The sequence below is a fragment of the Rhinoderma darwinii genome, chromosome 6 (assembly GCF_050947455.1).
Source record: "Rhinoderma darwinii isolate aRhiDar2 chromosome 6, aRhiDar2.hap1, whole genome shotgun sequence".
Classification (NCBI taxonomy): Eukaryota; Metazoa; Chordata; class Amphibia; order Anura; family Rhinodermatidae; genus Rhinoderma; species Rhinoderma darwinii.
This window is the reverse complement of record NC_134692.1, coordinates 81480290-81506512: the sequence shown is the minus strand read 5'-3', so window position 1 is coordinate 81506512 and position 26223 is coordinate 81480290. Positions and strand designations below refer to the sequence as shown.

Below are 26223 nucleotides of genomic sequence, written 5' to 3'. Positions count from 1 at the left end.
ATAGTACATACATGCATTACACAATACAAATACACTACACATACAGTACATTAATACATTCATTATACACTACATATACACTATACACATACATTACACACTACACATACACTATAACACAGTACATACATGCATACATTATACACTACACATACAGTACATACACTACACATACAGTACATACACTACACATACACTATACACATACACTACACTATACACATACAGTACATACACTATACACATACAGTACATACATACATTACACACTACACATACACAGTACATACATACATTACACACTATAGATACACTCTACACATACAGTACGTACATACATTACACACTACACATACAGTATGTACATACTTTACACACTACACATACACACTACACATACACTATACACATACAGTACGTACATACATTACACACTGAAGATGCACTATACACATATAGTACATAAATGCATCACACACTACACATGCACTATAGACATACAGTAGATACATACATGCATTACACACTACACATACAGTAGATACATTACACACTACACATACAGTACATACATACATGCATTACACACTACACATACACAATACACATATAATACATACATTACCCACTACACATACAGTACATACATTACACACTACAGATACACTATACACATAGTACATACACACATTACACACACCTGTTGTGCAGGCTGCTGCCTATATGGTTCTTCTCTTGTTGTGCAGGGAAACTCCAGAGGAAACCACTAGCAAGCGTTGGGGAGTCCATCATGGCAGGATTTCCCTTCAAGTGCAGAGCAGACACCTCCCTCTCTGTCCTGCTCTTTAATGCCCCTTCTGAAACTCTGCAGAGTGCCGCCTGAGGCTCAACTCGCTTCATGGTAGAGGCAGCCCTCGGACAGAGACATAATAAAGCCTTTCGCAGGAGGAAGATCTGCAACAACCACAATCCCAAACTGTATTTAGTGCGGAGCTTATGACTGCCCCTGTACCTGTTAATTATGTGGCCCTGGCACATGAAGTAGCTAAAAGGATAGCTCCTGACCTCCAAAAAGTGCTAGAAAGAAACGGTCCAAACTTCCCTTAAAGGAACAGTGTCACCAACATTTTTTTTTTATATCAGTTTTATGTTAGGGTTTTATTAAAAACATTTATATTTATTTGTGTGTTTGTGTGTTACTTTTTTCTATTTTTACACTTTTTCTTCCCTATGGGGGCTGCCATTTTTTTTTCCATTTCTGTATGTGTCGATTAACGACACATACAGACATGGAATACGGCAGCTCCAGTCCCATAGGGACTGCGAACGGGGCCCGTTCCATCCACTTTGGTGTACATGCGCCGTTCCCACACAGTCCGATTTGAAATGCGCGCCGTCCGGCGCCATTTTCCTGTGGACCGGAAGTCGCGGCCGGGCAGTAAGATTACTACTTCCGGTCGCGGCTTCCGGACTTGTGCACATGGAGCAGCGGCAGCAGACGGAGCGGACGGACCGGAGGGAGCGGCGGCGACTGGAGCAGGTAAGTGATTTCTATGTATGTTCGTGTTTCAGTGTGTTTTACTAGTGTATGTAAACCTTCTACACTGTGTGTTAGCTCAAAAAACGGCGACACACAGTGTAGGAGGTTAGACCGTTCAAACCCCTCGTTTCTCCCGGCACTAGCCAGGATAAAGGAGGGGGGGATTCTGAGAGCTCACTAGAGCGAGGGATTTTTTCCCAATTTTGCAGCATATAGCAATGTGGTTGCTTTACCACATGCAATGCTGCAATTTTGGGAAGTGCTCCATCTAGTGACCAGTGCTGGGAAATATTATAAATTGAATCCAATTTATAATATTTCCTGACTCGTGAAAAAAATAAAAAAAATTAGAACAATGTTTAATCACCTACACACTAATTGTTTAACTAAAAAAAAAAAACATGTTTTGCTGGCAACACATTCCCTTTAACTGCAAGCATGCGGAGCTGGCACAAATCATCTACAGAACAGGTGAATTAGAACAGCGTATAACGTTGTTAGAAGATGAAAATGAGCGCTTGCAAACTACGCTAAAAGCGGTTTTGTCTATTACTACTCAGTTGGGGGATAAGGTGGAGGATCTGGAAAATCGATCCAGGAGGAGTAATTTGAGAATTGTGGGGCTGAAAGAGATGGTTGTTCCTTCTGATTTACAACGTCTATGTGAGAGGGCCTTGCCGGAAGCCCTAGGTTTACAACATCTGTGCCGGGTGGAAAGGGCGCACAGAGTGGGGTCGGACCCGAGAAATCACCCGCCATCTGATATCAATTGACCACCACGCCCCAGACAAGTCATACTGAAGTTACTTGATTATAACAACAAAGTGGCACTCATGAAGGCATACCGTCGTCGATCCCGACCCTTGGAGATTAACCCCTTAGTGACCACCAATACGCCTTTTCACGTCGGTCACTAAGGGGCCTTAGGCTAGGCTGACGCCTTTTCACGTTCGCCTAGTCTAAGTCCTGCTGGGCTCCTGCTCCAACGCCCGCGATCGAAGTTTACTTTGAGCGCGGCCGTTTAACTCGTTAAATGCCGTCGTCAATAGCGACCGCGGCATTTAACTTTGTTTACAGAGGGAGTGAGCTCCCTCTGTCACCCATCGGCGGCCCGCGACTGCCCGCATATGCCTGTTAGGACGCGCCGGAGGCACGTCCTAACAGATTGCCTGTCAGATTTACACTGACAGACAATAATGCTCCGGTATACGAAGTATACCAAAGAATTATGGCAGCGATCGGAAGATCGCACAGTAAAGTCCCCTAGTGGGACTAATAAAATAAGTCACCAATGTGAAATAAAGATTATTAATAAAAAGTACAGTAAAAAAATCCATTTTTTTCCATAAAAAGTGGTTTTATTTTGTAAAAGTGTAAAAAATAAATAAAAGTACACATATATGGTATCGCCGCGACCGTAATGACTCCATTAATAAAGTTAATATGTAATTTAAACTGCAAGGTGAACACCGTAAAAAAAAAAACGCAAAAAACAATGGCGAAATTGCAATTTTTTTCCACTGCCCCCCAAAAAGTCCTAATAAAAATGAATCAATAAGTCCCATGCACCCCAAAACAGTACCAATCAAAACTACGTCTCGTCCCGCAAAAAACAAGTCGAAACAATCACTACATTGATGGAAAAATGACGGCTCTTGGAAAGCAACGATGCAAAAACAAATAATTTTAGTTCAAAAGTATTTTTATTGTGCAAAAGTCGTAAAACCTAAAAAAAACTCTACATATGTGGTATCGCCGTAATCGTACCAACCCATAGAATAAAGGTAACATGTTATTTACGCCGCACAGTGAACGGCGTCAATTTAAAAACACATAGAACAATGGTGAAATTTCGTTTTTTTTTTTTATAATCCCCCCAAAAAAAGTTAATAAAAGTTAATAAAAAAATTATATGTACCCTAAAATGGTGCTATTAAAAAGTACAAATAATCCCGCAAAAAACAAGTCCTCATACAGCTATGTAGACGAAAAAGTTATAGCTCTTTGAATGCGACTATAGAAAAAGGAATAAAATAGCTTGGTCATTAGGGCCTAAAATGGGCTGGTCACTAAGGGGTTAAGGGTATGAGGGTTCTGCTTTTTGAGCACTATTCCATGGAGGTTGCGAAACGTTGTCAATCTTTTAGCAAGATATGCACTGCCTTATTCCAGGCTAAAAAACGCTTTACTCTACAATATCCCGCCACCCTACAGGTGTTTCAAGCGAGTGGACAAACAAAGGCATTTACCTCAGCGAGTGAAGCCGAGGAGGCACTCGCGGAATTGTGTAGGGGGCGCCCTCACCACGCCACGTGGCACAGTCCGAAGCACAGTCCATGTTGCAATACAAGCGATACCAGTCGGAGCCGGTCTGAACTGGGTCAGACCTGGTCGGAGGCTTTCCTTTCCACACCTGTCAATACCCGTAGAGAAGGGTCAAGGAGACGAGCAGACTCTCCTAAACCACAGAGACGGCCGAGAGACCGAACCCGGTCTCCGTCACCTGATTGAAGGATTTACAATGGCATTTCATAATACGGGGTAGCTTTTGCGGATGCTGAAGGCCAGTTAACAGTTCACCTTCTCTAAGCGTTCCCTACCTTTGTGTAGGCCAATGGGTGTGTCTGCATAAAGACCTTGAGAGTATGTACGTAAAAAGGTATTAACCCCTTAAGGACGCAGCCTAGTTTTGGCCTTAAGGCTCAGAGCCCATTTTTCAAATCTGACATATTTCACTTTATGTGATAATAACGTCGGAATGCTTAAACCTACCCAAGCGATTCTGAGATTGTTTTCTCGTGACACATTGGGCTTCATGTTCGTGGTAAAATTTGGTCGATATATTCAGTGTTTATTGGTGAAAAATTGCAAAATTTAGAGAAAATTTTGAGAAAATTGCATTTTTCAGAATTTAAATGCATCTGCTTGTAAAACAGACAGTTATACCACCCAAAATAGTTACTAGTTCACATTTCCCATATGTCTACTTTAGATTGGCATCGTTTTTTGAACATTCTTTTATTTTTCTTGGACGTTACAAGGCTTAGAACATAAACAGCAATTTCTCATATTTTTAAGAAAATTTCAAAAGCCTTTTTTGTAAGGTACCTCTTGAGTTCTGAAGTGGCTTTGAGGGGCGTATGTATTAGAAACCCTGATAAAACACCCCATTTTAAAAACTAGACCCCTCAAAGTATTCAAAACAGCAGTTAGAAAGTTTTTTAACCCTTCAGGCATTTCACAGGAATTAAAGCAAAGTGGAGGTGAAATTTGCAAATTTCATTTTTCTTGCTGAATTTCAATTTTATTCATTTTTTTTTCTGTAACACAGAAGGTTTTACCAGAGAAACACTACTAAATATGTATTGTCCAGATTCTGCAGTTTTTAGAAATGTCCCACATGTGGCCGTACTGCGCTCGTGGACTAAAACACAAGCCCTAGAAGCAAGGAAGCACCTAGTGCATTTTGAGTCCTCTTTTTTTATTCGAATATATTTTAGGCAGCATGCCAGGTTTGAAGAGGTGTTGAGGTGTCAAAACAGTAGGAATCCCCCAATAGTGACCCCATTTTGGAAACTACACCCCTCAAGGAATTCATTTAGGGTTGTTGTTACCATTTTGACCGCACAGTTTTTTCACAGCACGTATTTGAATTGGGCTCTGAAATGAAAAAAATTTCATTTTTTCCAATAAAATGTCATTTGTGATCAAAATTTCTTATTTTCACAGGGAACAAAATACCCCATTTTGTTGCCCAATTTGTCCTTAGTGTGGCAATACCCCATTTGTGGTGATAAACTGCCGTTTGGGCCCATGGGAAGGCTCAGAAGGAAAGGAGCGCTATATGTTTGTTGGAGTCCAGATTTTGTTGGATTGGTTTTCGGGTGCCATGTCGCATTTGCAGAGCCTCAGAGGTATCAAAGCAATGGAAACCCACCAAAAGTGACCCCATTTTGGAAACTACACCCCTCAAGGAATTCATTTATGGTTGTTGTTAGCATTTTGACCGCACCGTTTTTTCACAGCACCTATTTCAATTGGGCTGTGACATTAAAAAAAATGACATTTTTTCCAATAAGATGTAATTTTTTACCAAAATTTCTTATTTTCACAGGGAACAAAATATTCAATTTTGTTGCCCAATTTCTCCTGAGTGCATCAATACCCCATTTGTGGCAATAAACTGCCGTTTGGGCCCATGGGAGGCCTCAGAAGGGAAGGAGCGCTGTGTGTTCTTTGGAGTACAGATTTTGCTGGTTTGGTTTTCGGGTGCCATGTCGCATTTGCAGAGCCCCAGAAGTATCAAAGCAATGGAAACCCACCAGAAGTGACCCCATTTTGGAAACTACACCCCTCAAGGAATTCATTTATGGGTAATGTGACCATTTAGACTCCATAGTTTCTTCACAGAACTTATTTGAATTGGGCTGGGAATTAAAAAAAAATATATTTTTTCCATTAATATGTCATTTTAGCTCAAAAATTCTTATTTTCACAAGAAATAAAATATTCAATTTTGTTGCCCAATTTGTCCTGAGTGCGGCAATACCCCATTTGTGGTGATAAACTGCCGTTTGGGCCCATGGGAGGGCTCAGAAGGAAAGGAGCGCTGTGTGTTCTTTGGAGTACAGATTTTGCTGGATTGGTTTTCGGGTGCCATGTCGCATTTGCAGAGCCCCAGAGGTATCAAAGCAATAGAAACCCACCACAAATGACCCCATTTTGGAAACTACACCCCTCAAGGAATTCATTTATGGGTGTTGTGACCATTTTGACCCCATAGTTTTTTCACAGAACTTATTTGAATTGGGCTGGGAATGAAAACAAAATTATTTTTTTCAAATAATATGTAGTTTTGGCTGAAAATTTCTTATTTTCACAAGAAACAAAATACCCCATTCTGTTGCGCAATTTATTCTGAGTGCCGCAATACCCCATTTGTTGTGATAAACTGCCGTTTGGGCCCATGGGAGGGCTCAGAAGGAAAGGACCACCATTTGGCCTACTGGGGATTTTCTAGTGCGAAGTCATGTATGCAGAAGCCCCTGAGGTACCAGTACAGTTGAAACCCGCAAGAAGTGACCCCATTTTAAAAACTACACCCTTAAGGCATTCATCTAGTGGTGTAGTGAGCATTTTGACCGGAGACCTACACCCCATAAATTGTAATGTGGGTTCTCCCGGGTATGGCAATACCCTACATGTGGCTGTTATCAGCTGCCTGGACACACAGCAGGGCTCAGAGGGGAAAGACGAGGGGGGATAAGCTGTGCGGAGTGCATCAGGGTAAGTAAAATTGGGGTAAATTATAAACCAAGGGATGTATGATAAATTTTAAAACACTTTCATACAGAGCTCTGGTTATTCGGGACACGTGTCACATTGATATATTGTGTCATCCCTTATCGCCCTCTTATAGCAGACTTTGCACCTCTTTTGACTTTTTCCCTTCTTGCCAGTTTGGGGAACTTCTCCTGGAAAGTGTTGCCGCCTTGGTACGATGCGTGTGGCCCCGCTTCCAGAAGTACTGGGTGCCCCCCCTTCTTGGTCCCTAAAGATTAGGTTCTTGATAATCACCTCTTGAAATTCCAGGAAAGTTCCCGTCTGGCCTGCACATCGACGTAGCACGTACGCATTGTACAAAGCCATCTGTATGATGTGCCCGGCCAGCTTCTTATACCACACCGCATGGCGCTGTAGGGCTTCAGGACTTGATCTTACAAGTCCATCCCTCCCATGTACCTATTGTAGTCCAGGATGCAGTCTGGTTTGGGGGTGGCCTTTCCTTCATATATCCTAAACCTGTAGGTATACCCTGATGCACCCTAGCACTGCTTATACATCTTCACACCATACCTTGCCCTCTTACCCGGCAGGTACTCGCGGAATTGAACCCTCCCTTTAAAATGTACCAGGGACTCATCAATAGAAATACACTTCTCGGGGGTGTATGCTGCGAAAACCGGGCACTGGAACGGTCTAATAGGGGTCTCCGTTTATACAAACGGTCAAAACTGGGGTCATCTCGGGGTGGGCACGGCTCATTATCAGTATAATGTAAGAAGCGAAGTATTGCCTCATTTATTTATTTTTTTAGGTTCCAGTTCAGTTCTGAAGTTGCTTTGAGGGGCCCATATATTAGAAACCCCTATCAAATACCCCATTTTAGAAACTAGACCCCTCAAAGTATTCACAACAGCATGTAGAAAGTTTATGAACCCTTTAGGTGTTTCACAAAAATTTAGAGCAAAGTAGAGGTGAAATTTACATATTTTTTTTGTCAGAAAATCCTCTTTATACCATTTTTTTTATAACCCAAAAGGATTTATCAGTGAAACGCAAATTAATACGTATTGCCCAGATTCTGCAGTTTTGAGAAATATCCCACATGTGGCCCTCGGGCGGTAATGGACTGAAGCACCGGCCTCCGAAGCAAAGGAGCACCTAGTGGATTTTGAAGCCTCTTTTTTATTAGGCACCATGTCCGGTTTGAAGAGGTCTTGTGGTGCCAAAACATTGGGAACCCCCCAAAAGTGACCCCAATTTGGAAACTAGACCCCTTGAGGAATCCATTGTAGTTTTCTTGGGGTGCATGCGGCTTTTTGATCAGTTTTTATTCTATTTTTAGTGGGCGTGGTGACTAAAAAACAGCAATTGTACTATTGTTTTTTTTTTTCGTTTTTTTTTTTACAGCGTTCACCGTGCGCTATAAATGACTTATTCACTTTATTCTGCGGGGCGATACGATTACGGCGATACCAGATGTTTATAGTTTTTTTTTATGTCTTATGGCGTTTGCACAATAAAATACGTTTTGCAAACGATCATTCACTTTTTGTGTTACCTTATTCTAAGAGCCAGAACTTTTTTATTTTTCAATCAATAAAGCCGTGCGAGGACTTATTTTTTGCCTAACGAACTGTAGTTTCGATCAGCACCATTTTTAGGTACATGCGACTTTTTGATCTCTTTTTATTCAATACTTTGGGAGGTGAAGTGACCAAAGAATTGTGATTGTGGTACGGTTTATTATTTTCTTTTACGGCGTTCACCGTGTGGGATAAATAACGAAATAATTTTGTAGTTCAGGCCGTTACGGACGCGGCGATACCAATTATGTATAGTTTATTTGTTTGTTTATATATTTTTTATTAATAATAAAGGACTGATAAGGGAAAAGGGGGGATTTTTACTTTTATTACTTTTAAATCTTTTATTTTCTTATTTTTACACATCTTTTTTTAACTTTTTTTTTACTTTATTACTTTGTCCCACTAGGGGACATGAGGGCCCACTAGGCTTCCGTCTATGGCATAGCCGGACGCCATTGTTTGGTGTCCGGTTGCCATAGTCACCATCGCCGGCCGCTATCGCGTAGCAGGCCGGCGATGGCAGCTTAACCCCTAAAAAGCCGCGATCTCTATAGAACGCGGCTTTTAAGGGGTTACTCAGCGGGGACACAGCGATCGGTCCCCGCTGTAGGAGCTGTGACAGCTGCTGAACAAGACAGCAGCGTCACAGCTCCTGTATGTGTCGGGAGGACGGCCGAAACGGCCGTTACTCCCGTGACGTACTATTACGTCATGGAGCGCGAACGATACAGCTGCCATGACGTAATAGTACGTCAAGGAGCGGGAAGGGGTTAATTGTTTTTGGATCTGAAGTAGAAACTCCATTCTTATCTTTAAGGGTTAAGATGTGCGACGGTGTGTATCTACCCCGTGCCAAGCGCGCCAGTAGTTTGCCCGCTTTATTGCCAAATCTAAAGATATCAGCGTCAAATTGTGACCGATAAATATTTTCTCTTTTGTCGAGCCACTGATCATATTGCATTTTGGTTTCTCTCCATTTATCTCTGAGTCTTAGTCGGGGATTGTAAAAATGCAGTATATGACCTGACAATATTTCCAAATTTATGTTTTTTTTCAGATGCAGCAAAATCTATAAAAGTCATCTTTTAAAACGGCGCACACTATATGCTAATTACTCATTAAAGGGTCATGGGGCGGTGGCGCTATCGTGAAGTCACATAGTCCTGCCTCTAAACCCACCTTTCCTTGTTTGATTGACATCCCCCTGACTGATACAACTTTCTCGGATGCGTCATTGCTTGTACTACTTGGGCACGCACCGTGAAGCGAGGTGTACTCTGCCCGGCTTCATCGCTGCACCGTGCATGCCAGGGGAGTACAAGGCAACGGCGAATCCGCAAGAGTTTGAGGAGGCTGGTAGTGATGTAAAACAGCCGGGAGGATGTCAATCAAAATCTGGGGGCGCCATTTAAATTTTCACCTTAGGCAGCGGAAAATCTAGAATCGGCCCTGTGGCTGCAGGCCACTTTTAGGCCTGTAGCCTATAAGGTGCTGGGAAGACTCCCTGCGCAGGCCGGGATGATGAAGTGACTGCATCACGCTGGTCTGCGCATGTGTCCAGAGCAGAGCCTGTGCAGTGCTCTGTCCGTCACAAGAACGGGGCAAGGTAAGTACAATATTTTTTTGGGGGGGGGCAGTGTGGCAATATATGCAAGGGAGGAGCAGGGTGGCACTATATACTAGGGGGGCTGTGTGGCACTATCTACAAGGGGGGAAAAGCCAGGGCACTATACATGGGGGCAGTGTGGCACTACTAAGGGGGCTTTGTGGCACTGTCTACTAGGGGGGCTGTATGTCACTATTTACAAGGGGGAAGCTGTGGCTCTATCTACAGGGGTCTGTGTGTGCATAATCTACAGGGGTCTGTGTGGCACTATCTACTAAGGGGGGGCTGTGTGGCACTATACTAAGGGGGGCTGTGTGGGCCACTATATACAAGGGAGGGGGGCTGTGTGGCGCTATATACATGGGGGGCTTTATGGAGAGATCTACAAGGGGGGCTGTTTGGCACAATTTACAGGGGGCACTATCTATAAGGGTGTTGCGTGTGGCACCTAGGGGGGGCCCAGTCAAACGTTTATTATGGGGCCCAGTCTTTCCTAGTTACACCCCTGAACCAAATCTTTTCTGAGAAGATCACTAGGATCAAAAAGTCACCAATACTCGTGTTTGTTCCTCTGTGCTGTGACATGTAGTTCCTATGTATACTCCAGTTCTATCCCTGTTCTTGGACCGTTTCAGTGTACCTGTGGCTACGAATAGATGAACACTAGCACAGCACTTAGATGCATGCACCTCAGGAATTCGTTTTTTAATATACTCACAGCTTTAACCCCTTAATGACCAATCCCAAAAAGCTATTCATGACCAGCTAATTTTTTTTTCTGTTTTTCCCTCTTATTTTTAGCAGCCAAAACTTTCTTTGTTTTTCATTGTGGCTATATGAGGCTTTGTTTTATGCTGGAGAAATTGTATATTTTTCCTGCAGTTTGGGGGTATAAAAATTGACATTGTAAGCTATTTATTTTATTTTTGCAGCATGAATATAGAAAAAAGCAACTTTTTGCATTTTGTTTTATTTTGAATAATCTGTTCAATTAATTCTTCGGGTTATTACGGTCTTCTAAATATCTAATATGTTGTGTTTTTTTATGTAATGTATGAGCCATTAAATATATTTTATGCTAAATAATGCCTTTTCTTTTTGGACATTGCTTTAATAGGGCTCGTCCATACGCTGCGGAATTGCCGCGTTTTTTCTGGCCGGAATTTCGGCTGTAAAAAACGCAGCAGAATACAGTAGCAGCATAGTGCATCATGAGATTTAACAAATCTCATCCACATGCCGTGTAAAATTTCCGTGTCGAAGTTGACCGGCGGTGCGTAATTTTCGGACCACAGCATGTCAATTCCTGCTACGGAAAGTGCAGAATTGCTGGGTTTTTCAGAAGAGATGTCTCAATCTCCTAACATTGGAAAGAACGCAGCAATTTCCGCACTTATTTTTTCTTAATCCCGTGAAGGGATAACTTTTTAACAACTATATTCTTTACTTATAATGTACAGGTATACTCCTGTATTATAATACATTATACTGTGTCACAATGACACAGGCTGCTGTTAGGGCAACACCTAGTGTGCCCTAACCGCAGGTATACTCAATGTTTAGCCCTGGGGTCCTTTTTAGGTGCCCATGGCTGAATGAGATACCACAGTCTGAGATACCAGTGACGCGACCGAACAAGGGAGTCTACTTTGCTCATGCTGCAGTTACGGACCTCCGTGATCAAAGGGATAAACAGCTGGGAGTCAGATTTTCCTCCAATCCCAGCTGTATTCAGCAGGCTTCTCTTTGAACAGGAGCGGTTCGTAACCGCTACTTCTTAGCGAGTGAGCGCTCTTATGAGCGCTCTTTGGAGCGCTCATAAGCCTTTTTTACAGAGACTCCAAAAGATGTTGCTGTAGATTTTGTACCTGTGCCACCTACAGTGAAAAGAAAGTGGGCTTCGGGGAGGAGTTAAAATAGACATCAATTAAAACACAAGTGGCACGTCTCTTGGCCTGACTCTGTTTTTGGCCATTACAGCTTCTTCTGGGGCAATGACGTTGTGCTCAGATGATTAGCAGAACAGCGGCAGACACAGTAATAAGTATATATGCACAGTCATTTTTATTTTTTCTCCTTTGGTTTGTAAATCATACCATCCAAGGTATGACTAGTCAGCCTTTGATATACAACCATAATACTGTAGGACTAATTATACAGTTGCCTGAGGCGGAGCAAACATTGTGGCTCTGCCAATTCTCACTTATCAACATATCAACACGTACGAGTTTAATGTATTTATCATTATTACCAAATGTTACTGCGATAGGTGGTTGTTGCTGTTGGAGGACGTTGGGGCTAGATTCAGGAACAGTATGTTGTGTGAATTGTGTGAGGTGTAGCCCTCTCAAGTGTATTTGAAATAATTCATTTTATTATAATGATCAGGAAAAAAACGTGTATGGTACAATTCCTTTAACCTGGCATTACTGGGATCACAAGTGCTGGATTTGAAATATTTTGGATTATCAGACGGTCATAGAAAAGTGTATAAAACTTAGTGTACTTACTGTTGAAAAAAAAATGTTTTTATTGATCTTTGGCAGCTGTAGACCTATATTAAATCTAGTGCTGCCAGAAATGGTCTAAACTGTATTTATGGGTCTTTTTGCATCCCCCCTCCATGCATCCCCATTTTCTACATCCATGCCTGCTAAATGGGTGGGCACTTCCTGGTGTGAAGTTCTGCTGTGGCAGAATCAATTTGACATCTCCCCATCTGAAACTTCATCACCCCCTCCCTCTTCCTAGTGTTATATTTACTGTATTCAGATATTTTGGTGAGTGAGGAGCTTACTGAACATTTATAGAGACCACGTAGGCAGGGGAAAAGGTTACAACAGGAAGCTGGAAAGTAAGGAAGATGCCACTTTCCCCTTATAATATATATTACGATTGCTTACATATACTACTGTACAAAAATAATCATGGGTTAAATGATTTACAATCTGAGCAATTTAATAGCCATTGGCCCACATTTACTAAGGCTGACGAAGATAGTTGCCGTGATTTGGGTAAAATGTATTAAAAGGTGTCTAAGAGGAAGAAAATCAAACCTATACCCGCTATGAGTAGGCGTAGACTTGCATAAAAATTGACATTTTCACCTATCACTTATCATAAATTTAACTTAAATTATGTTTCCTTGTAGACCATGAAAACTACTCTCGTCGCCTTCTAAATCTGGCGAGTGAGAAAAGTCAAACATTTTATGCATTCATTTTCACACTTTACCATTTGCAACAATTGTTAGCACAGTTAGTAACAAAACCTGGCCTAAACTGTTTGGTAGATGTTGGCCATTGACTATAATTGAGTGGAGCGCTTATTGTTCATTCTTTAACATTTTTTCTGTTTAGTGGTAAACGCTTCAATAATACACCGTTACTTTGCTTTTATGTAAATAATTACTATTGTGTTTCTGTGATATGATCAAATTTTCTGGGGAAAATTCTTCATATAATTGGAAATATTTATTTGTGCATGCCCTATTCTGATGAGTGAGATGAAATGTGGCATAACTGCATACGGTATTTCAAGTTTTTTCCCTTCCCTTTGTACATGTACATTTTCCCTCTATACTTGTTTAGTGGGCAAGTGGGATGCCCCCCCCCCTCCCCTCTCACAGCATGAATCTCACACACAGGCTGATGCTCCTTTTACACGGGCAGATTTTCTGCCTGTAACGAGCACTGTTCAACAATATAGCAAGCCGAATGGCGCTTGGGTAGCTCTATTTACATAGAGCAAACCATCTATGTGCCCGAACGATTGTTAGTGTGGTTGTTTGGGCACCTGCAGTTTTAATATTGTATAAGGTGCTCGTTTGTTGGCCGATCGCTGGGCATGTTACACGGGCTGATGATTGGGAGCGAGCATTTAAAAGTGCTCTCGTTCGCCCGATTATTGGCCGTGTAAAAGGTCCATGAGTGGATGTAGCATAGCCACCTCTCTTCCTGGTCTTGTATTTATGGGTTCACACTGGACGGATTTTTGGAGTGAGTGTGAGGAGGTTTGTGAACATTTACACATAGACTGCAGACAGGGAAAGAATAACTCTAGGTAGCTGGATGGCGGGGAAGATGGCACTTTTCTTATGGATTATGCAAAAAAAATAATTAATGATTGGTGCAATTTAAAGGTTATTTACCCTATTGTTTTTCTTCTAATGTGTTTCACACTCACTATCAGGTCAAAGTAAAGTGATAATGTCAGGATCCCAGTTAATTTATATCATGCTAATAAATAAAAATCAAATGAAGAAGTAACATCGATTACAGACCTACACAGGAAAAGTGGTTTGAATACCGATAAGTACATTTCTTAACTGTACTCCATGTAAATTACACAGATTTTCACTAAAATCCACTTAAACTGTTTTTACAGTAGGCACTGTGGAACCGATGGGGATTTTCACCTCAGGGGCTCTACTGTCCATTTTGATGCACACCCTTTTATACTTTATTGACACAGCAGGATCTCCACGCTCTTGCAAATATCCAACAATTTCACTAGATCCTCGCATCATTTACGACTGAGCGACTGCACAAACACATGCTAAATCCAAAATACTCATTCAGTGCTGTGGAAAACGACATCTTTTGTCTGAGTTTTTGTTTAAGATAGCTTGGTAGTGTAAAAGCACTACTATTACACCTGCCAATTTTGGCCGGCGCAGTGAGCGCTGATCACGAGACAGCTCGTGATCGGTGCTCGTTTGCTCCTGTCACAAGGAGCTATGTATTGGGACGAGCGGTCGTTACTACGATCACTCATCCCCATACATTATCATGTTGGCAAGGCGTCTACCTGTTTACACAGGGAGATGTGCTGCCGACAACGATAATATTTCAGTTTTTTAAAGCGACACGATCAGCAGATGAACTAGCTTTTGCGCGATCATCTGCTGATCACTGCCCTATTAACGCTTGTCTGCCCGATACTTGCCCAGTGTAAAACCCCCTTTAGCCCCAGTTCTGTGGAAAAGAGAATACATTGAAATAACAACATGAGTTACTGAGTTGGCACGCTTGGCTCTGCTGCATATAACTGATTTGTATAATTTTATTTCAGTGTTGGGCAGCCATTTCAAGGGGATTATTTGGAAATCACTAAAAATCCCAAATATAAGAAGCTAAGTGATGCCATTGAAGATAAAATAATAATTGCTGACACTGTGAGCAAAATCAACCGAGCCAATGGAAAGGTAAGATATTTGGGTTCAAATTCTGGTAAATGTGTTATAGAGAACGTCCACCTGAGATACATCTATAAGTAGATGCAGTATAATATAAGTAGTATTTATAATATATTATACATGTATAAAGAAAAGGGAATCTGTCAGGGAGAGAACGAATCTACTGCTGGGCAACCCCTGCCCCATTTAAATGTATGATAATGATAATAAAACAAATAAAAATTAATAAACGTTAGCGAATACCAATATCTGCGCATATCCACCTTTCTCTCTTCCGTTCTAGAGCAGAAGTGCTGGAGGGGGTTTGCATCATCAGCCCTTCGCTAATAATGTGCGTGACATAGCCAGATGTATGTAGGAATGCGGAGATTGCATGGAAAGGCTGACATAGTCCAATCTGGACAAACTGGTCCGATATTTATTCTTGAGTCTAAATAATTCATACATTTTTTTATAATTTTCAAATGGTATTGGTCCCAATAAAATTTTACCTACATTTATTTTCCCTCATTGTACATTTTGGGACATTATCCATTGTTATTAGCCTCCACATTCAAACAAAGAGAACTATGGCTACTTTACCTCCATGTAGAAGATGGAAAATGACATCTGCTCTGAGGACGTGTGTGGCCCAGTTGTCACTTTTCTAGACACTGAAACTCATTATTATGGTTATTACACAAGAACTTCAACTGCACGGATTGCACTTGTGTTTAGCCCCTAAAAGGTCAAAGAATCTTTAAGCCAAACTGTGATGCTCACATCTTGCTATCCTTTACTTACAATAAAAAACGTTTTTGGGAGGGAAAATATGGAGAACAATCAACAACAAAATAATTCACTGTTCACACTGGAGTCATGGCTTACATTGTCACACTAACCACAATGGGTTAGTTAATGGTCTGTTTTTGTCTTTTTTTTTTACATGCATGGACCCTGTAAGGAGGTACACTGAGTCCTTGCTGGTCCATATTACTGACCCAAAGGCCTTTTTTGTGTTCTGCTGTATGGTGCATTTGAAAGGCAATGTATTCTCCCCAAGATGCAAAATGGAGTCCATGAAAAAAAAAAAAAATACCCGTGTGCCTTCATATAAAATTAGTGGCACACAGAAGTACAATATGGACTCATATAATTTTATGGGCATTGTGCATAAGGACTACGCTCAGTACTGCAACACTCAGCATGCCGCAGGTTTTCAGGGCATGCTGGGACTTGCAGATTCACAACCGCTGGAGAGCCACAGGTTGGAAACCACTGCCTTAGGTTAATCTTGCACCATTTAAATTACTAATAAAAAAAAAATGTAATGGCTGTGTCCACGCTACACCACCACATGAGGTCTTCTCTGTAGCCAACCAATCAGTTCATTTAATAATATAGAAGATTAAAAACTAGGACGCTGGTTGCTACGGGCAACAAAGCCACATTTTCTCTATGACCACTTCCAAACGAGGCACTGAACAGATTCCCCATGGAAAGTTTTGTGGTTGATCAGGACATGCAATTATTTCATAAAGCAAGATTAGCAGAAATGACCCTGAAGAAGTGAATTTGCTTTTGCTTGCACTAAAATAAAAATAATCTGTTAGTTCTCAAAGTCTTGCACGTAATGTTGATGAAGATGCATTTTAGTGGGATGGTGGATTTGCCTAGAGTCATCTGAACATTCCTTTAAATCCTCAGGGAGCAAACAGGATTTTATTGTTGACAAAGAATAATGTCATTCTTGCTGACCACAAGTCAGGCCAGATAAAGCTGGAAGTTCCTCTGGGTGATGTCACCAAAGTGAGCATGAGTTCCCAAAATGACGGCTTCTTTGCACTCCATCTCAAAGAGGTAAGTCTCTCCATACTATGCAATCACCTTGTTCCAGCCCTGGAGGTGACACCTTTCCTGTCCAGCAAGTCTGTAACTGTAATAACAGTGACATCATGTATTGTTTGTACGACACATTTGTTTTATTTGCAAATCCCCTGAATCTGCAATATATTTAGGAAAATGTACCATTTATAAATCCTTGGCGATAAAAAATGTCAAAATGCTAATTTTATTAACTTGTGAGGGTTGCGGTATATGGGGTAAATATAGCATATCTTTGCATTTTTCATGGACAATTCCGACAAACCACACTTTATTTACATATATATTGTTTAGTGTTATGAGCGGAATAAAAATAGAGGAAAAATAAGATATATTTCTTTTACCTAAACAAAGAGGATGAACTATCTTAGGGGTATAAAGGACTTTGCTTAAAGGGAATGTGTTGCCAGAAAAACATGTTTTTGTTTTTTTAATTAAACATTTAGTGTGTAGGTGATTAAACATTGTTCAAATTTTTTTTATTTTTTTCACGAGTCAGGAAATACTATAAATTAGATTCTAATTTATAATATTTCCCATTGCTGGTCACTAGATGGAGCTATTCCCAAAATTGCAGCATTGCAAAATTGGGTAAAAAGCCCTCGCTCTAGTGAGCTCTCAGCATCCCCCCCTCCTTTATCCTGGCTAGTGCCGGGATAAACGAGGGGTTTGAACGGTCTAACCTCCTACACTGTGTGTCGCCATTTTTTGAGCTAACACACAGTGTAGAAGGTTAACATACAATAGTAAACGTACACAAACACGAACATACATTGAAATCTCTTACCTGCTCCTGCCGCCGCGGCTCCCTCCGGCCCGTCCGCTCCGTCTGCTGCCGCTGGTCCAAGTGCACAAGTCCGGAAGCCGCGACCGGAAGTAGTAATCTTACTGTCCGGCCGCGACTTCCGGTCCACAGGAAAATGGCGCCGGACGGCGCCAATTTCAAATTGGACTGTGTGGGAGCGGCGCATGCGCAGTTCCCACACAGACAGCGTACACAGAAGTGGATGGGACGGGAGCCGTTCGCAGTCCCTATGGGACTGTGGCTGCCGTATTCCATGTCTGTATGTGTCGTTAATCGACACATACAGAAATGGAACAAAAAATGGCAGCCCCCATAGGGAAGAAAAAGTGTAAAAATAAGAAAAAGTAAAACACAAACACACAAATAAATATAAACGTTTTTAATAAAGCACTAACATCTTTAACATATGAAAAATAAATTTGTGATGACACTGTTCCTTTAAGCAATGACATTTCAATGGGACCCATTTATTGTGCTGTATTTCCACGAACTCTAAATATACTATATGGCCAAATGTTTGTGGAAATATTGGAGGAGGAATAATGGTCTGAGGTTTCACCTGGTTAGGATTGGATACCCTACTTCCAGTGAAGGGAAATCTTAATGTCACCACATACAATGACGTACTAGACACTTGTGTGCTTTTAACTATAAGGCAACAGTTACTGGTTTATAAAGACAATGACCCCATGTACAAAATGATTGGTGAACATTTGCGGAAGACATTACTGGCTGGTACAGAGCCCTAATCTCAATTGCATTCAACACTTTTGGGATTAATTGGAACTCAGACCGTGAGCCTGGTTTTACATAGTTCCAGAGTTCCACAGGTTGAAAAAACACACGGTCCATCAAGTTCAAACTTTCTCGATCAATAATACGTCATTCATTGCTAGATTAATTATAAGCCTCAATTCTATTTTTCATTAGATAAGCTTCCCGCCATTTTTTTAAAATTCTGTTATTGTATATCTGCCATTACTACCTCTTGGGGTAGTAGTTTAACTATTCGAATTGTAAAAAAACCTTTTCTATATTGATGTCTGAGTCGCGTGATGTGGTTTTACAATGTTACATTTGAATCACAGGCTTTTTTTTTTCTTTCTATACAACCTAAAATCCTATTTGCTTTTGCAGCCACTGCTTGACATTGAGTTCTTCTGCTTAGCTTACTTGTAACCAGAACACCCAAGTCCTACTGTTGTTCTGTTATCTCCAGTTTTATTTAATGTAATGTATATGCATTATTATTAGTACTGTGGCATAGGTGCATTACTTTACATTTATCAACAATAAAATTAATCTGCCATGTTTTTGCCCATTCTGCCAGTTTATTAAGGTCTTTCTGTAATATTTTCCAATCAAGCTGCGTTTTACGTATCCTACAAAGTTTTGTATAATCAGAAAAAACTGACACTTTACTATCAATCCCAACTACAAGGCCACTAATAAAAAATTAAAAAAATAATAAAAGCCTTGAGGGGTGTAGTTTCCAAAAAGGAGTCACTTTATGGGGGCTTCCACTGTATTATGGTACCTCAGGGGTTTTGCAAAATGCGACATGGCGCCCAAAAAACAATCCAGCAAAATCTGCATGCCAAATTGTGCTCCTGCCTTTCTGAGCTCTGCCGTGTGTCCAAACAGAAATTTATGACCACATGTGGGGTATTGCCAAACTCGGGAGAAATTGCTTTACAAATGTTGGGGTGCTTTATCTCCTTTTTCCTTGTCAGATTTTCATTTTCACTGCCTAATTCCAATCAATTCTGCAAAAAAACAAAACTGTGGGATTAAAATGCTCACTATACCCCTCGATAAATTCCAGAAGGGGTGTAGTTTCTCAAATGGGGTCACTTTTGAGGGTTTTCACTGTTTTGGTCCTTGAGGGTCGTTGCAAATGCGACATGGCACCCAAAAACCTTCCAGCTAAATTTGAGCTCTAAAAGCTCTGAATCCTACTGTGTGTCCACACAGCAGTTTATTACCACATATGGGGTATTGCCGTAATCAGGAGAAATTGCTTTTCAAATTTTGGGGTGCTTTTTCTCCTTTTATGCCTTGTAAAAATTGAAAATTTGTACGTTTTATTGGGAAAAAAAAAATTTTGGATTTTCACGGCCTAATTCCTCTAAATTCAGCAAAAAACCTGTGAGGTCAAAATACGAACTATACCCCTCTATAGATTAGTTGAGGGGTGTAGTTTGCCAAATGGTGTCTTTTTGGAGGTGTTTCCACTGTTTTGGCACCACAAGACCTCTTCAAACCTAACATGGTGCATAAAATATATTCTAATAAAAAGGAGGCCCCAAAATCCACTAGGTGCTCCTTTGTTTCTGAGGCCGGTGCATTAGTCCATTAGTATGCTAGGGCCACATGTGGGATAGTTCTAAAAAATGCAGAGTCTGGGCAATAAATATTGAGTTGCATTTCTCTGGTAGAACCTTCTGTGTTACAGAATAACATAGATTAAAACTGATTTTCTGCAAAAAAAAATAATTTGTGAATTTCACCTCCACTTTGCTTTAATTCCTTTGAAACGCCTAAAGGGTTAAGAAACTTGAGGGGTTCAGTTTTTAAAACAGGGGGATTTATAGAGGTTTTATTTTTTTATTTTTTTTATTTATTTTTTTATTCAATACAATATAAAATTCCATACAAGTAAGGAATAAAGAAAATACAATTATACACATATTTTTACATTTTCCCCCTACTCCCACCCCCCACCCTCTCAAGACCGATCTTGGTAAAAGAAAACAAAAAGAACAAAAATTCTTACCACTCCCCCCAATAGGTTTTACAGTATTTGCCTTGATTATAGATTTTCTCATATTTCATTATAATTTTCACATTATTTACCCAAGCATTAAACTCCGGTGGGGAGCGAGATATCCACTTTCTAACTATTAGTAATTTTGCAATAAATAATAGTTTTATTAATCCACATTTTTTTTCCTTAGAAATATTTAATTTGGAATCATCCCCCAGCAATACCAGTTGAGATTGAAACACTATATCTGGATCTATTTTTTCCAAAATGTTTTTAAAAATTCTATCCCAGTAATCAGCAATCTTAATACAATTCCATAACATGTGCAAATTGTTTTTCTTCCGCTGCACCACATCTGGGGCAGTTAGAAGCTTTATTAATCGAGAACTTACTCAAAAGGACTGGCGTATGGTAAAGCCTATGTATCAAATTGAACTGAATAAGCTGATGGTTCATGCTTATCGATACTTTACAAATATTTTGAAATATTATGTTCCAATCAAGAACACAATCGTTATTCAATTCCTTCTCCCATTTTATAACACAATAAAATTTTATTTTCCTTGACTTTATTTCCATCAGGGATTTATACAACCTGGAGAGAGTGTTTTTTTTCACATTTGTATTTTCTCAGTTTTTTGTAAAAGTCATCCATATGATCTTTATTGAGAGGATTGATATCTTTAAATTGATCAAATGCATGCTTTAATTGAATATAGGAGAATGTTTCCTTCTCCGTCAAGTCAAAATCAACTGATAATTTTTCCCATGTTTTGATTTTTCCTTCTTCCATTATATCTAGTACATATCTAATCCCTCTATGTTTTAACAATGGTAACTCTGGGATAGCCTTACATTCTTCTATATTAAGATTGTGCCATAACCGGGAAAAGGATAAAAAACCATTTTGACCAGTCATATTTCTTAAACTGTTCCAGCATTCATGCAGGAGTTGTGCTGTCATAACTCCAGATTTTAATTGACCAGATTCTAACACCTCATAAATATCTGAAAAGCGACCTTTAATGTTAGTGATCAACCATTGTAAGAACTCGGCCTTATCCCATTCTTGTATGTATTGTAATTGTGCTGCTAAGTAATATACTCGAATATCTGGAAATGCTAGTCCTCCTTGTTCTCTTGAAGGACATAAGTAGTCTAGCTTAATCCGAACTCTCTTCCTTCCCCAAATCAGGTTATTAAAGATAGTTATGATTTTCTTAAAATATTTATCTTGTATCCACACCGGGGTAACCCCAAAAACACATAAAAGTTTGGGGATTAGAACTGTTTTAATCAAGACAATTTTATCGGCTTTTGATATTGGCAATTCGTTCCATATTCTTATTTTTTTTCCATTTCGTTTATAAGGGGGAGCAAATTATAATCCAAAAATTATTTTATATTATTTGAAATTTCCATACCCAAATATCTAAAGCTTTCTCCTGGATATATGATTCTAATTTTTGTTTGTAGTACTAAATCGCTTTTATCTAGTGGCATTAATATGGATTTTTCCCAATTGATCTTTAGACCAGAATAGAATCCAAATCTTTGAATAATAGATATAACATAATCCAATTTTTCTTCCGGTTTCGTCAAAAAAATAAAAGGTCATCAGCATATAAGATAATTTTATCCTCTTCCCCCCCTAGCTCCAAAACCCACAATATTTCCATCCTCTCTGATCAAACAGGCAAGAGGTTCCATTGCCAATGCAAAGAGTAGGGAGAAAGAGGACAACCCTGTCCTGTACCCCTACTTAAATTGAAAAATTCTGAGTTCTCACCATATATGTTAATGTTTGCTCTAGGACCATTATATAATAATTTAACCATTCCTATAAAAGATTCTCCAAAACCTTGCTTTCTCATGACTGCCCATAAATAACCCCACTCCACTCTGTCAAATGCTTTAACTGCATCGAGAGACAGAATGGAGCCGGGGGCCTCTCCTGGTGTAACTTGAATATTCCCAAATACCCGACGAGCACACTGGTTGACCGTTCTACCAGAAATTAATTTATAGAGGTTTTCTAATATATAGGGCCCTCAAAACCACTTCAGAACTGAACTGGTCCCTAAAAAAGGTATTTTGAAAATATGAGAAATCGCTGCTAAAGTTCTAAGCCTTGTAACATCCTAGAAAAATAAAAGGACGTTCAAAAATCGATGCCAACATAAAATAGACCTATGGGAAATGTTAACTAGTAACTATTTTGTGGGGTATTACTACTAACTTAAAATGTGTTACGAGAAAACAATCTCGGAATTGCTTGAAAAAATAAAATCATTCCGAAGTTATCACCACTTCAAATGTCAGATTTGAAAAAAAATTGGCCTGGACCATAACGTAAAACAGGCTTAGTCATTAAGGGGTAAATATTATTTTGAAACTTACCATAATATGGTCACTGTTGTCCCAGTGCTCCTAGACGTCCACATCTGATATTGTATCTGGTCTATTCGATAACACCAGACCTAGCACATCCCCTCTGGTTGGTTTTTCAATTAAAGACAGAATAGTTGCACCCCCATAATAAGAACCCCATTATTTGTTGCCTTTTCCATTTGTTGCAGCATTTCATCCTCCGTCTGTTCAGCTATGTTTGGTGGCTTATAACAAACTCCAATTCTCACTGAACATCAGTGCCCAAACTGATTAATGCTCTTGTGATGAATAGAAGCAAATCCAATATCTAGTTGAAAGCTTTCCCAGAATAGTATAGGATATTATAGCGGTAAAGGAGGGACCAACTTTATATTAATGCCCATTGTCTTGGTGTTTGATATTCAGCAAGCACATATGGATGTGTCCTCATACTCCTGGTATTTGTGATATGCCACTGCCATTTTCTATCATGTTTAAGGCCTAATATTATTTTAGAATTCTTTTTATTGTATTATAGAGCAACTTAAACCTAAAATTACACTAAATATTTTAGGGCGCTATGGAATGCTGTAAAATGATATAGTGAAAAGACCACTGTATGTGCTCCAAAGTTTGTAAAATGTTACCTTTTAGCAAATCCGTCCACAAAATCTGATCTTGGTAACTACAGCAATGGTTGCTGCTGTATTTGTTGACATACAACACATCAATGGAGCAGGAAGATTTATGTACATACGTAGTATGTGCAGCAACTAGCATCTTGGAAAAACTTTTTAAAAATATTTTGGACAACGAGCAGGCATTCCTTGGCACACTCTCCTAAAGCCTACTCCAGGAACATCCACCATGCTGGGTAATACTTCATGGGTAGGGGGAGCACCCCAAGTCTGGGCAAAACTCATGTTGAGTTTTGCGTGGAATATTTGAATTTGCAGCACTTTAATGTGCAATGATTTGAGAGTCTTATTTATCTTCTGGTATGAATTGGGTTACTGGGTCGTCATATGTAATACGAAACGTGGATTTTTTTTAAAGTTTGCAGGCAGATGGGGATTTCTGAGGTTGTTAAAGTTCTGGCACAGCAGGAGCTCTCCTCAATGTTTGACTCAACAGTTTTCCAACATTTATAAAGCTTATATAATATTGAGAATAGACATCAGAGGACAAATGTTATTAACTGTTTTTCATCTTTCTACACCAAGGGCTCTGCAGCAGCTTCCAAGGGGGATTTCCTCTTCAGCAATGAGCATCTCATAGAGATGGCTACCAAGCTTTATCGAACTACCCTGATGCAGACACAGCAAAGAATTATCATTGAGATTGCAGATGAGTATGTTTATCTAGAGTTTTTATTTATTAAAAACAATTAAGACTTTATTCTACTGAAGATTCTCCATATCAATATTGACTACAGAGAATGATTTATATAGGTGTTTTTTTTTCATCTTGGCTTTATTTGTCCATCTGATTTTCATTGAAATCTTGGCCTCGGTTCTGCCACCATATAGCATATGGGCGCCTGAAGGTCTGATTGAGCAATCCCTCCAAAAAAAAAAAGTGTGAAAAACAGACTGAGACTGCTTTATCCTGCATATTTCCTGTCAGGAGCACAATTTTCTTTTTCAAATGTTCATTTCAACAGGAATTAAATGTTCTACCTCTATCTCGTGCAATACTATAAGACAGGCCACTGAATATAACAATTATACTGGAATGGTAAGGCTTCTTTCACACCACCGTTAGTATGCGTTTACCTCTCTTCCGTCAGGAAGGGAGAACCGAAAGATTAAACAGAAAGCACGGTTCCGTTAGAATTACCATTAATTTCAGTCTGCAGAACAGAAAACCTAGCGAATGGAGACAAACGGAAAGCAACTGAAACAATAGAATTACCATTGAAATCAATGGTAATTCTAATGGAACCGGGCCGTTAAAAAATGGGACATGCCCTATTTTTGGCCATTTTCTCGGACGCATGGCTCACATAGAAGTCTATGGGGCCGTGTAAAGTACTGCTGTCACTCGGATATAATCCGAGCGACGGCTGTGCTTTCTGCTGTTTGCTCTCTTCTCCTCACAGTGCGAAGTGCATGTGAGGAGGAGGAGGAAATTTTTTCTCCCTGTAGGAGCAGAATCCCTAATCCCCTGCCACAGCTTCGGCCGAAGCTGTGGCCAGGGATTCCACTCCAGGAGAAGTCACTGTCCATATATGGACAGTGACGTCAGGGACGTGAGGCGGAATCCTCGAGCCACAGCGGGCAACACTATGACCAGTGATTCCGCTCCAAGAGAAGTCCCTGAATTCACTGAGCATATATGGACAGTGATGTCAGCGACTGCTCCTGAAGCGGAATCTATCATCACTATCCATATATGGACAGTAAAGTCAGGGACTTCTCTTGGAGCGGTCCCCTACAGTGGCGCTATCTACAGGGAAGGGGGGTGCCATATACGGGGTTGGGCCATCTACAAGGGGAGCATCTTTAGGGGTGCTATGTACAAGGGGGTTGTGTTACCTAGAGGGGTGCTGTTTGGCACTACCTACAGGGGGCTGTGGCAGCATCTACAAAGGGCAGTGTGTGGCATTATCTACAAGGGGGGCTGTGGCAGTATCTACAGGGGACTGTATGGCATTATCTACAGAGGGCAGCGTGTGGCAGTATCTACAGGGGCTGTGTGGCATTATCTACATAGGCCTGTGTGGCATTATCTACATAGGCCTGTGTGGCATTATCTACATAGGGCAGTGTGTGGCATTATCTACAGAGGGAAGTGTGTGTCAAAAAAAATGTGACTAATTAAATTCATCCGTTTTTAAAACGGACAGGGAAAAAAACTGATGCAAAACGGGTCCAAATCGTCCGTTAAAAACGGAAACACGGAACTGATGCAAAACGCCCGAGAAAAACTGCCATTTTGGTCCGTTTTTCTCTGCCTTTTTGCATCCGTTCAGTTCCCGCCCAGGGTTGTGTTTCCATTTTTAACTGCAGATTTTGACCCGTTTTGCATCCGATTATTTTTCTCTGTCCGTTTTAAAAACGGATGAATTTCAGTTGTCAATTTTTGCCACACACTGTAGCTCTGCAGATAATGCCACACACTGCCCTCTGTAGATAGTGCCGCACATTGCCCCCTGTAGATAGTGCCACACACTGCCCCCTGTAGGTAGTGCCGCACATTGC

General features: G+C 40.4%; 1 protein-coding gene across 2 annotated transcripts in view; it reads left to right on the top strand.

Moving 5' to 3' along the window:
- MYO1B (myosin IB) overlaps window positions 1-26223 on the top strand; it is a 376700-nt gene that overhangs the window by 342688 nt on the left and 7789 nt on the right. For both annotated transcript variants that reach the window (XM_075829974.1, XM_075829973.1), the window contains 3 exons: window positions 15092-15224; window positions 16902-17054; window positions 24244-24371. In XM_075829974.1, the coding sequence (XP_075686089.1) occupies window positions 15092-15224; window positions 16902-17054; window positions 24244-24371 (414 nt within the window). The remainder of the gene's footprint in view (window positions 1-15091; window positions 15225-16901; window positions 17055-24243; window positions 24372-26223) is intronic.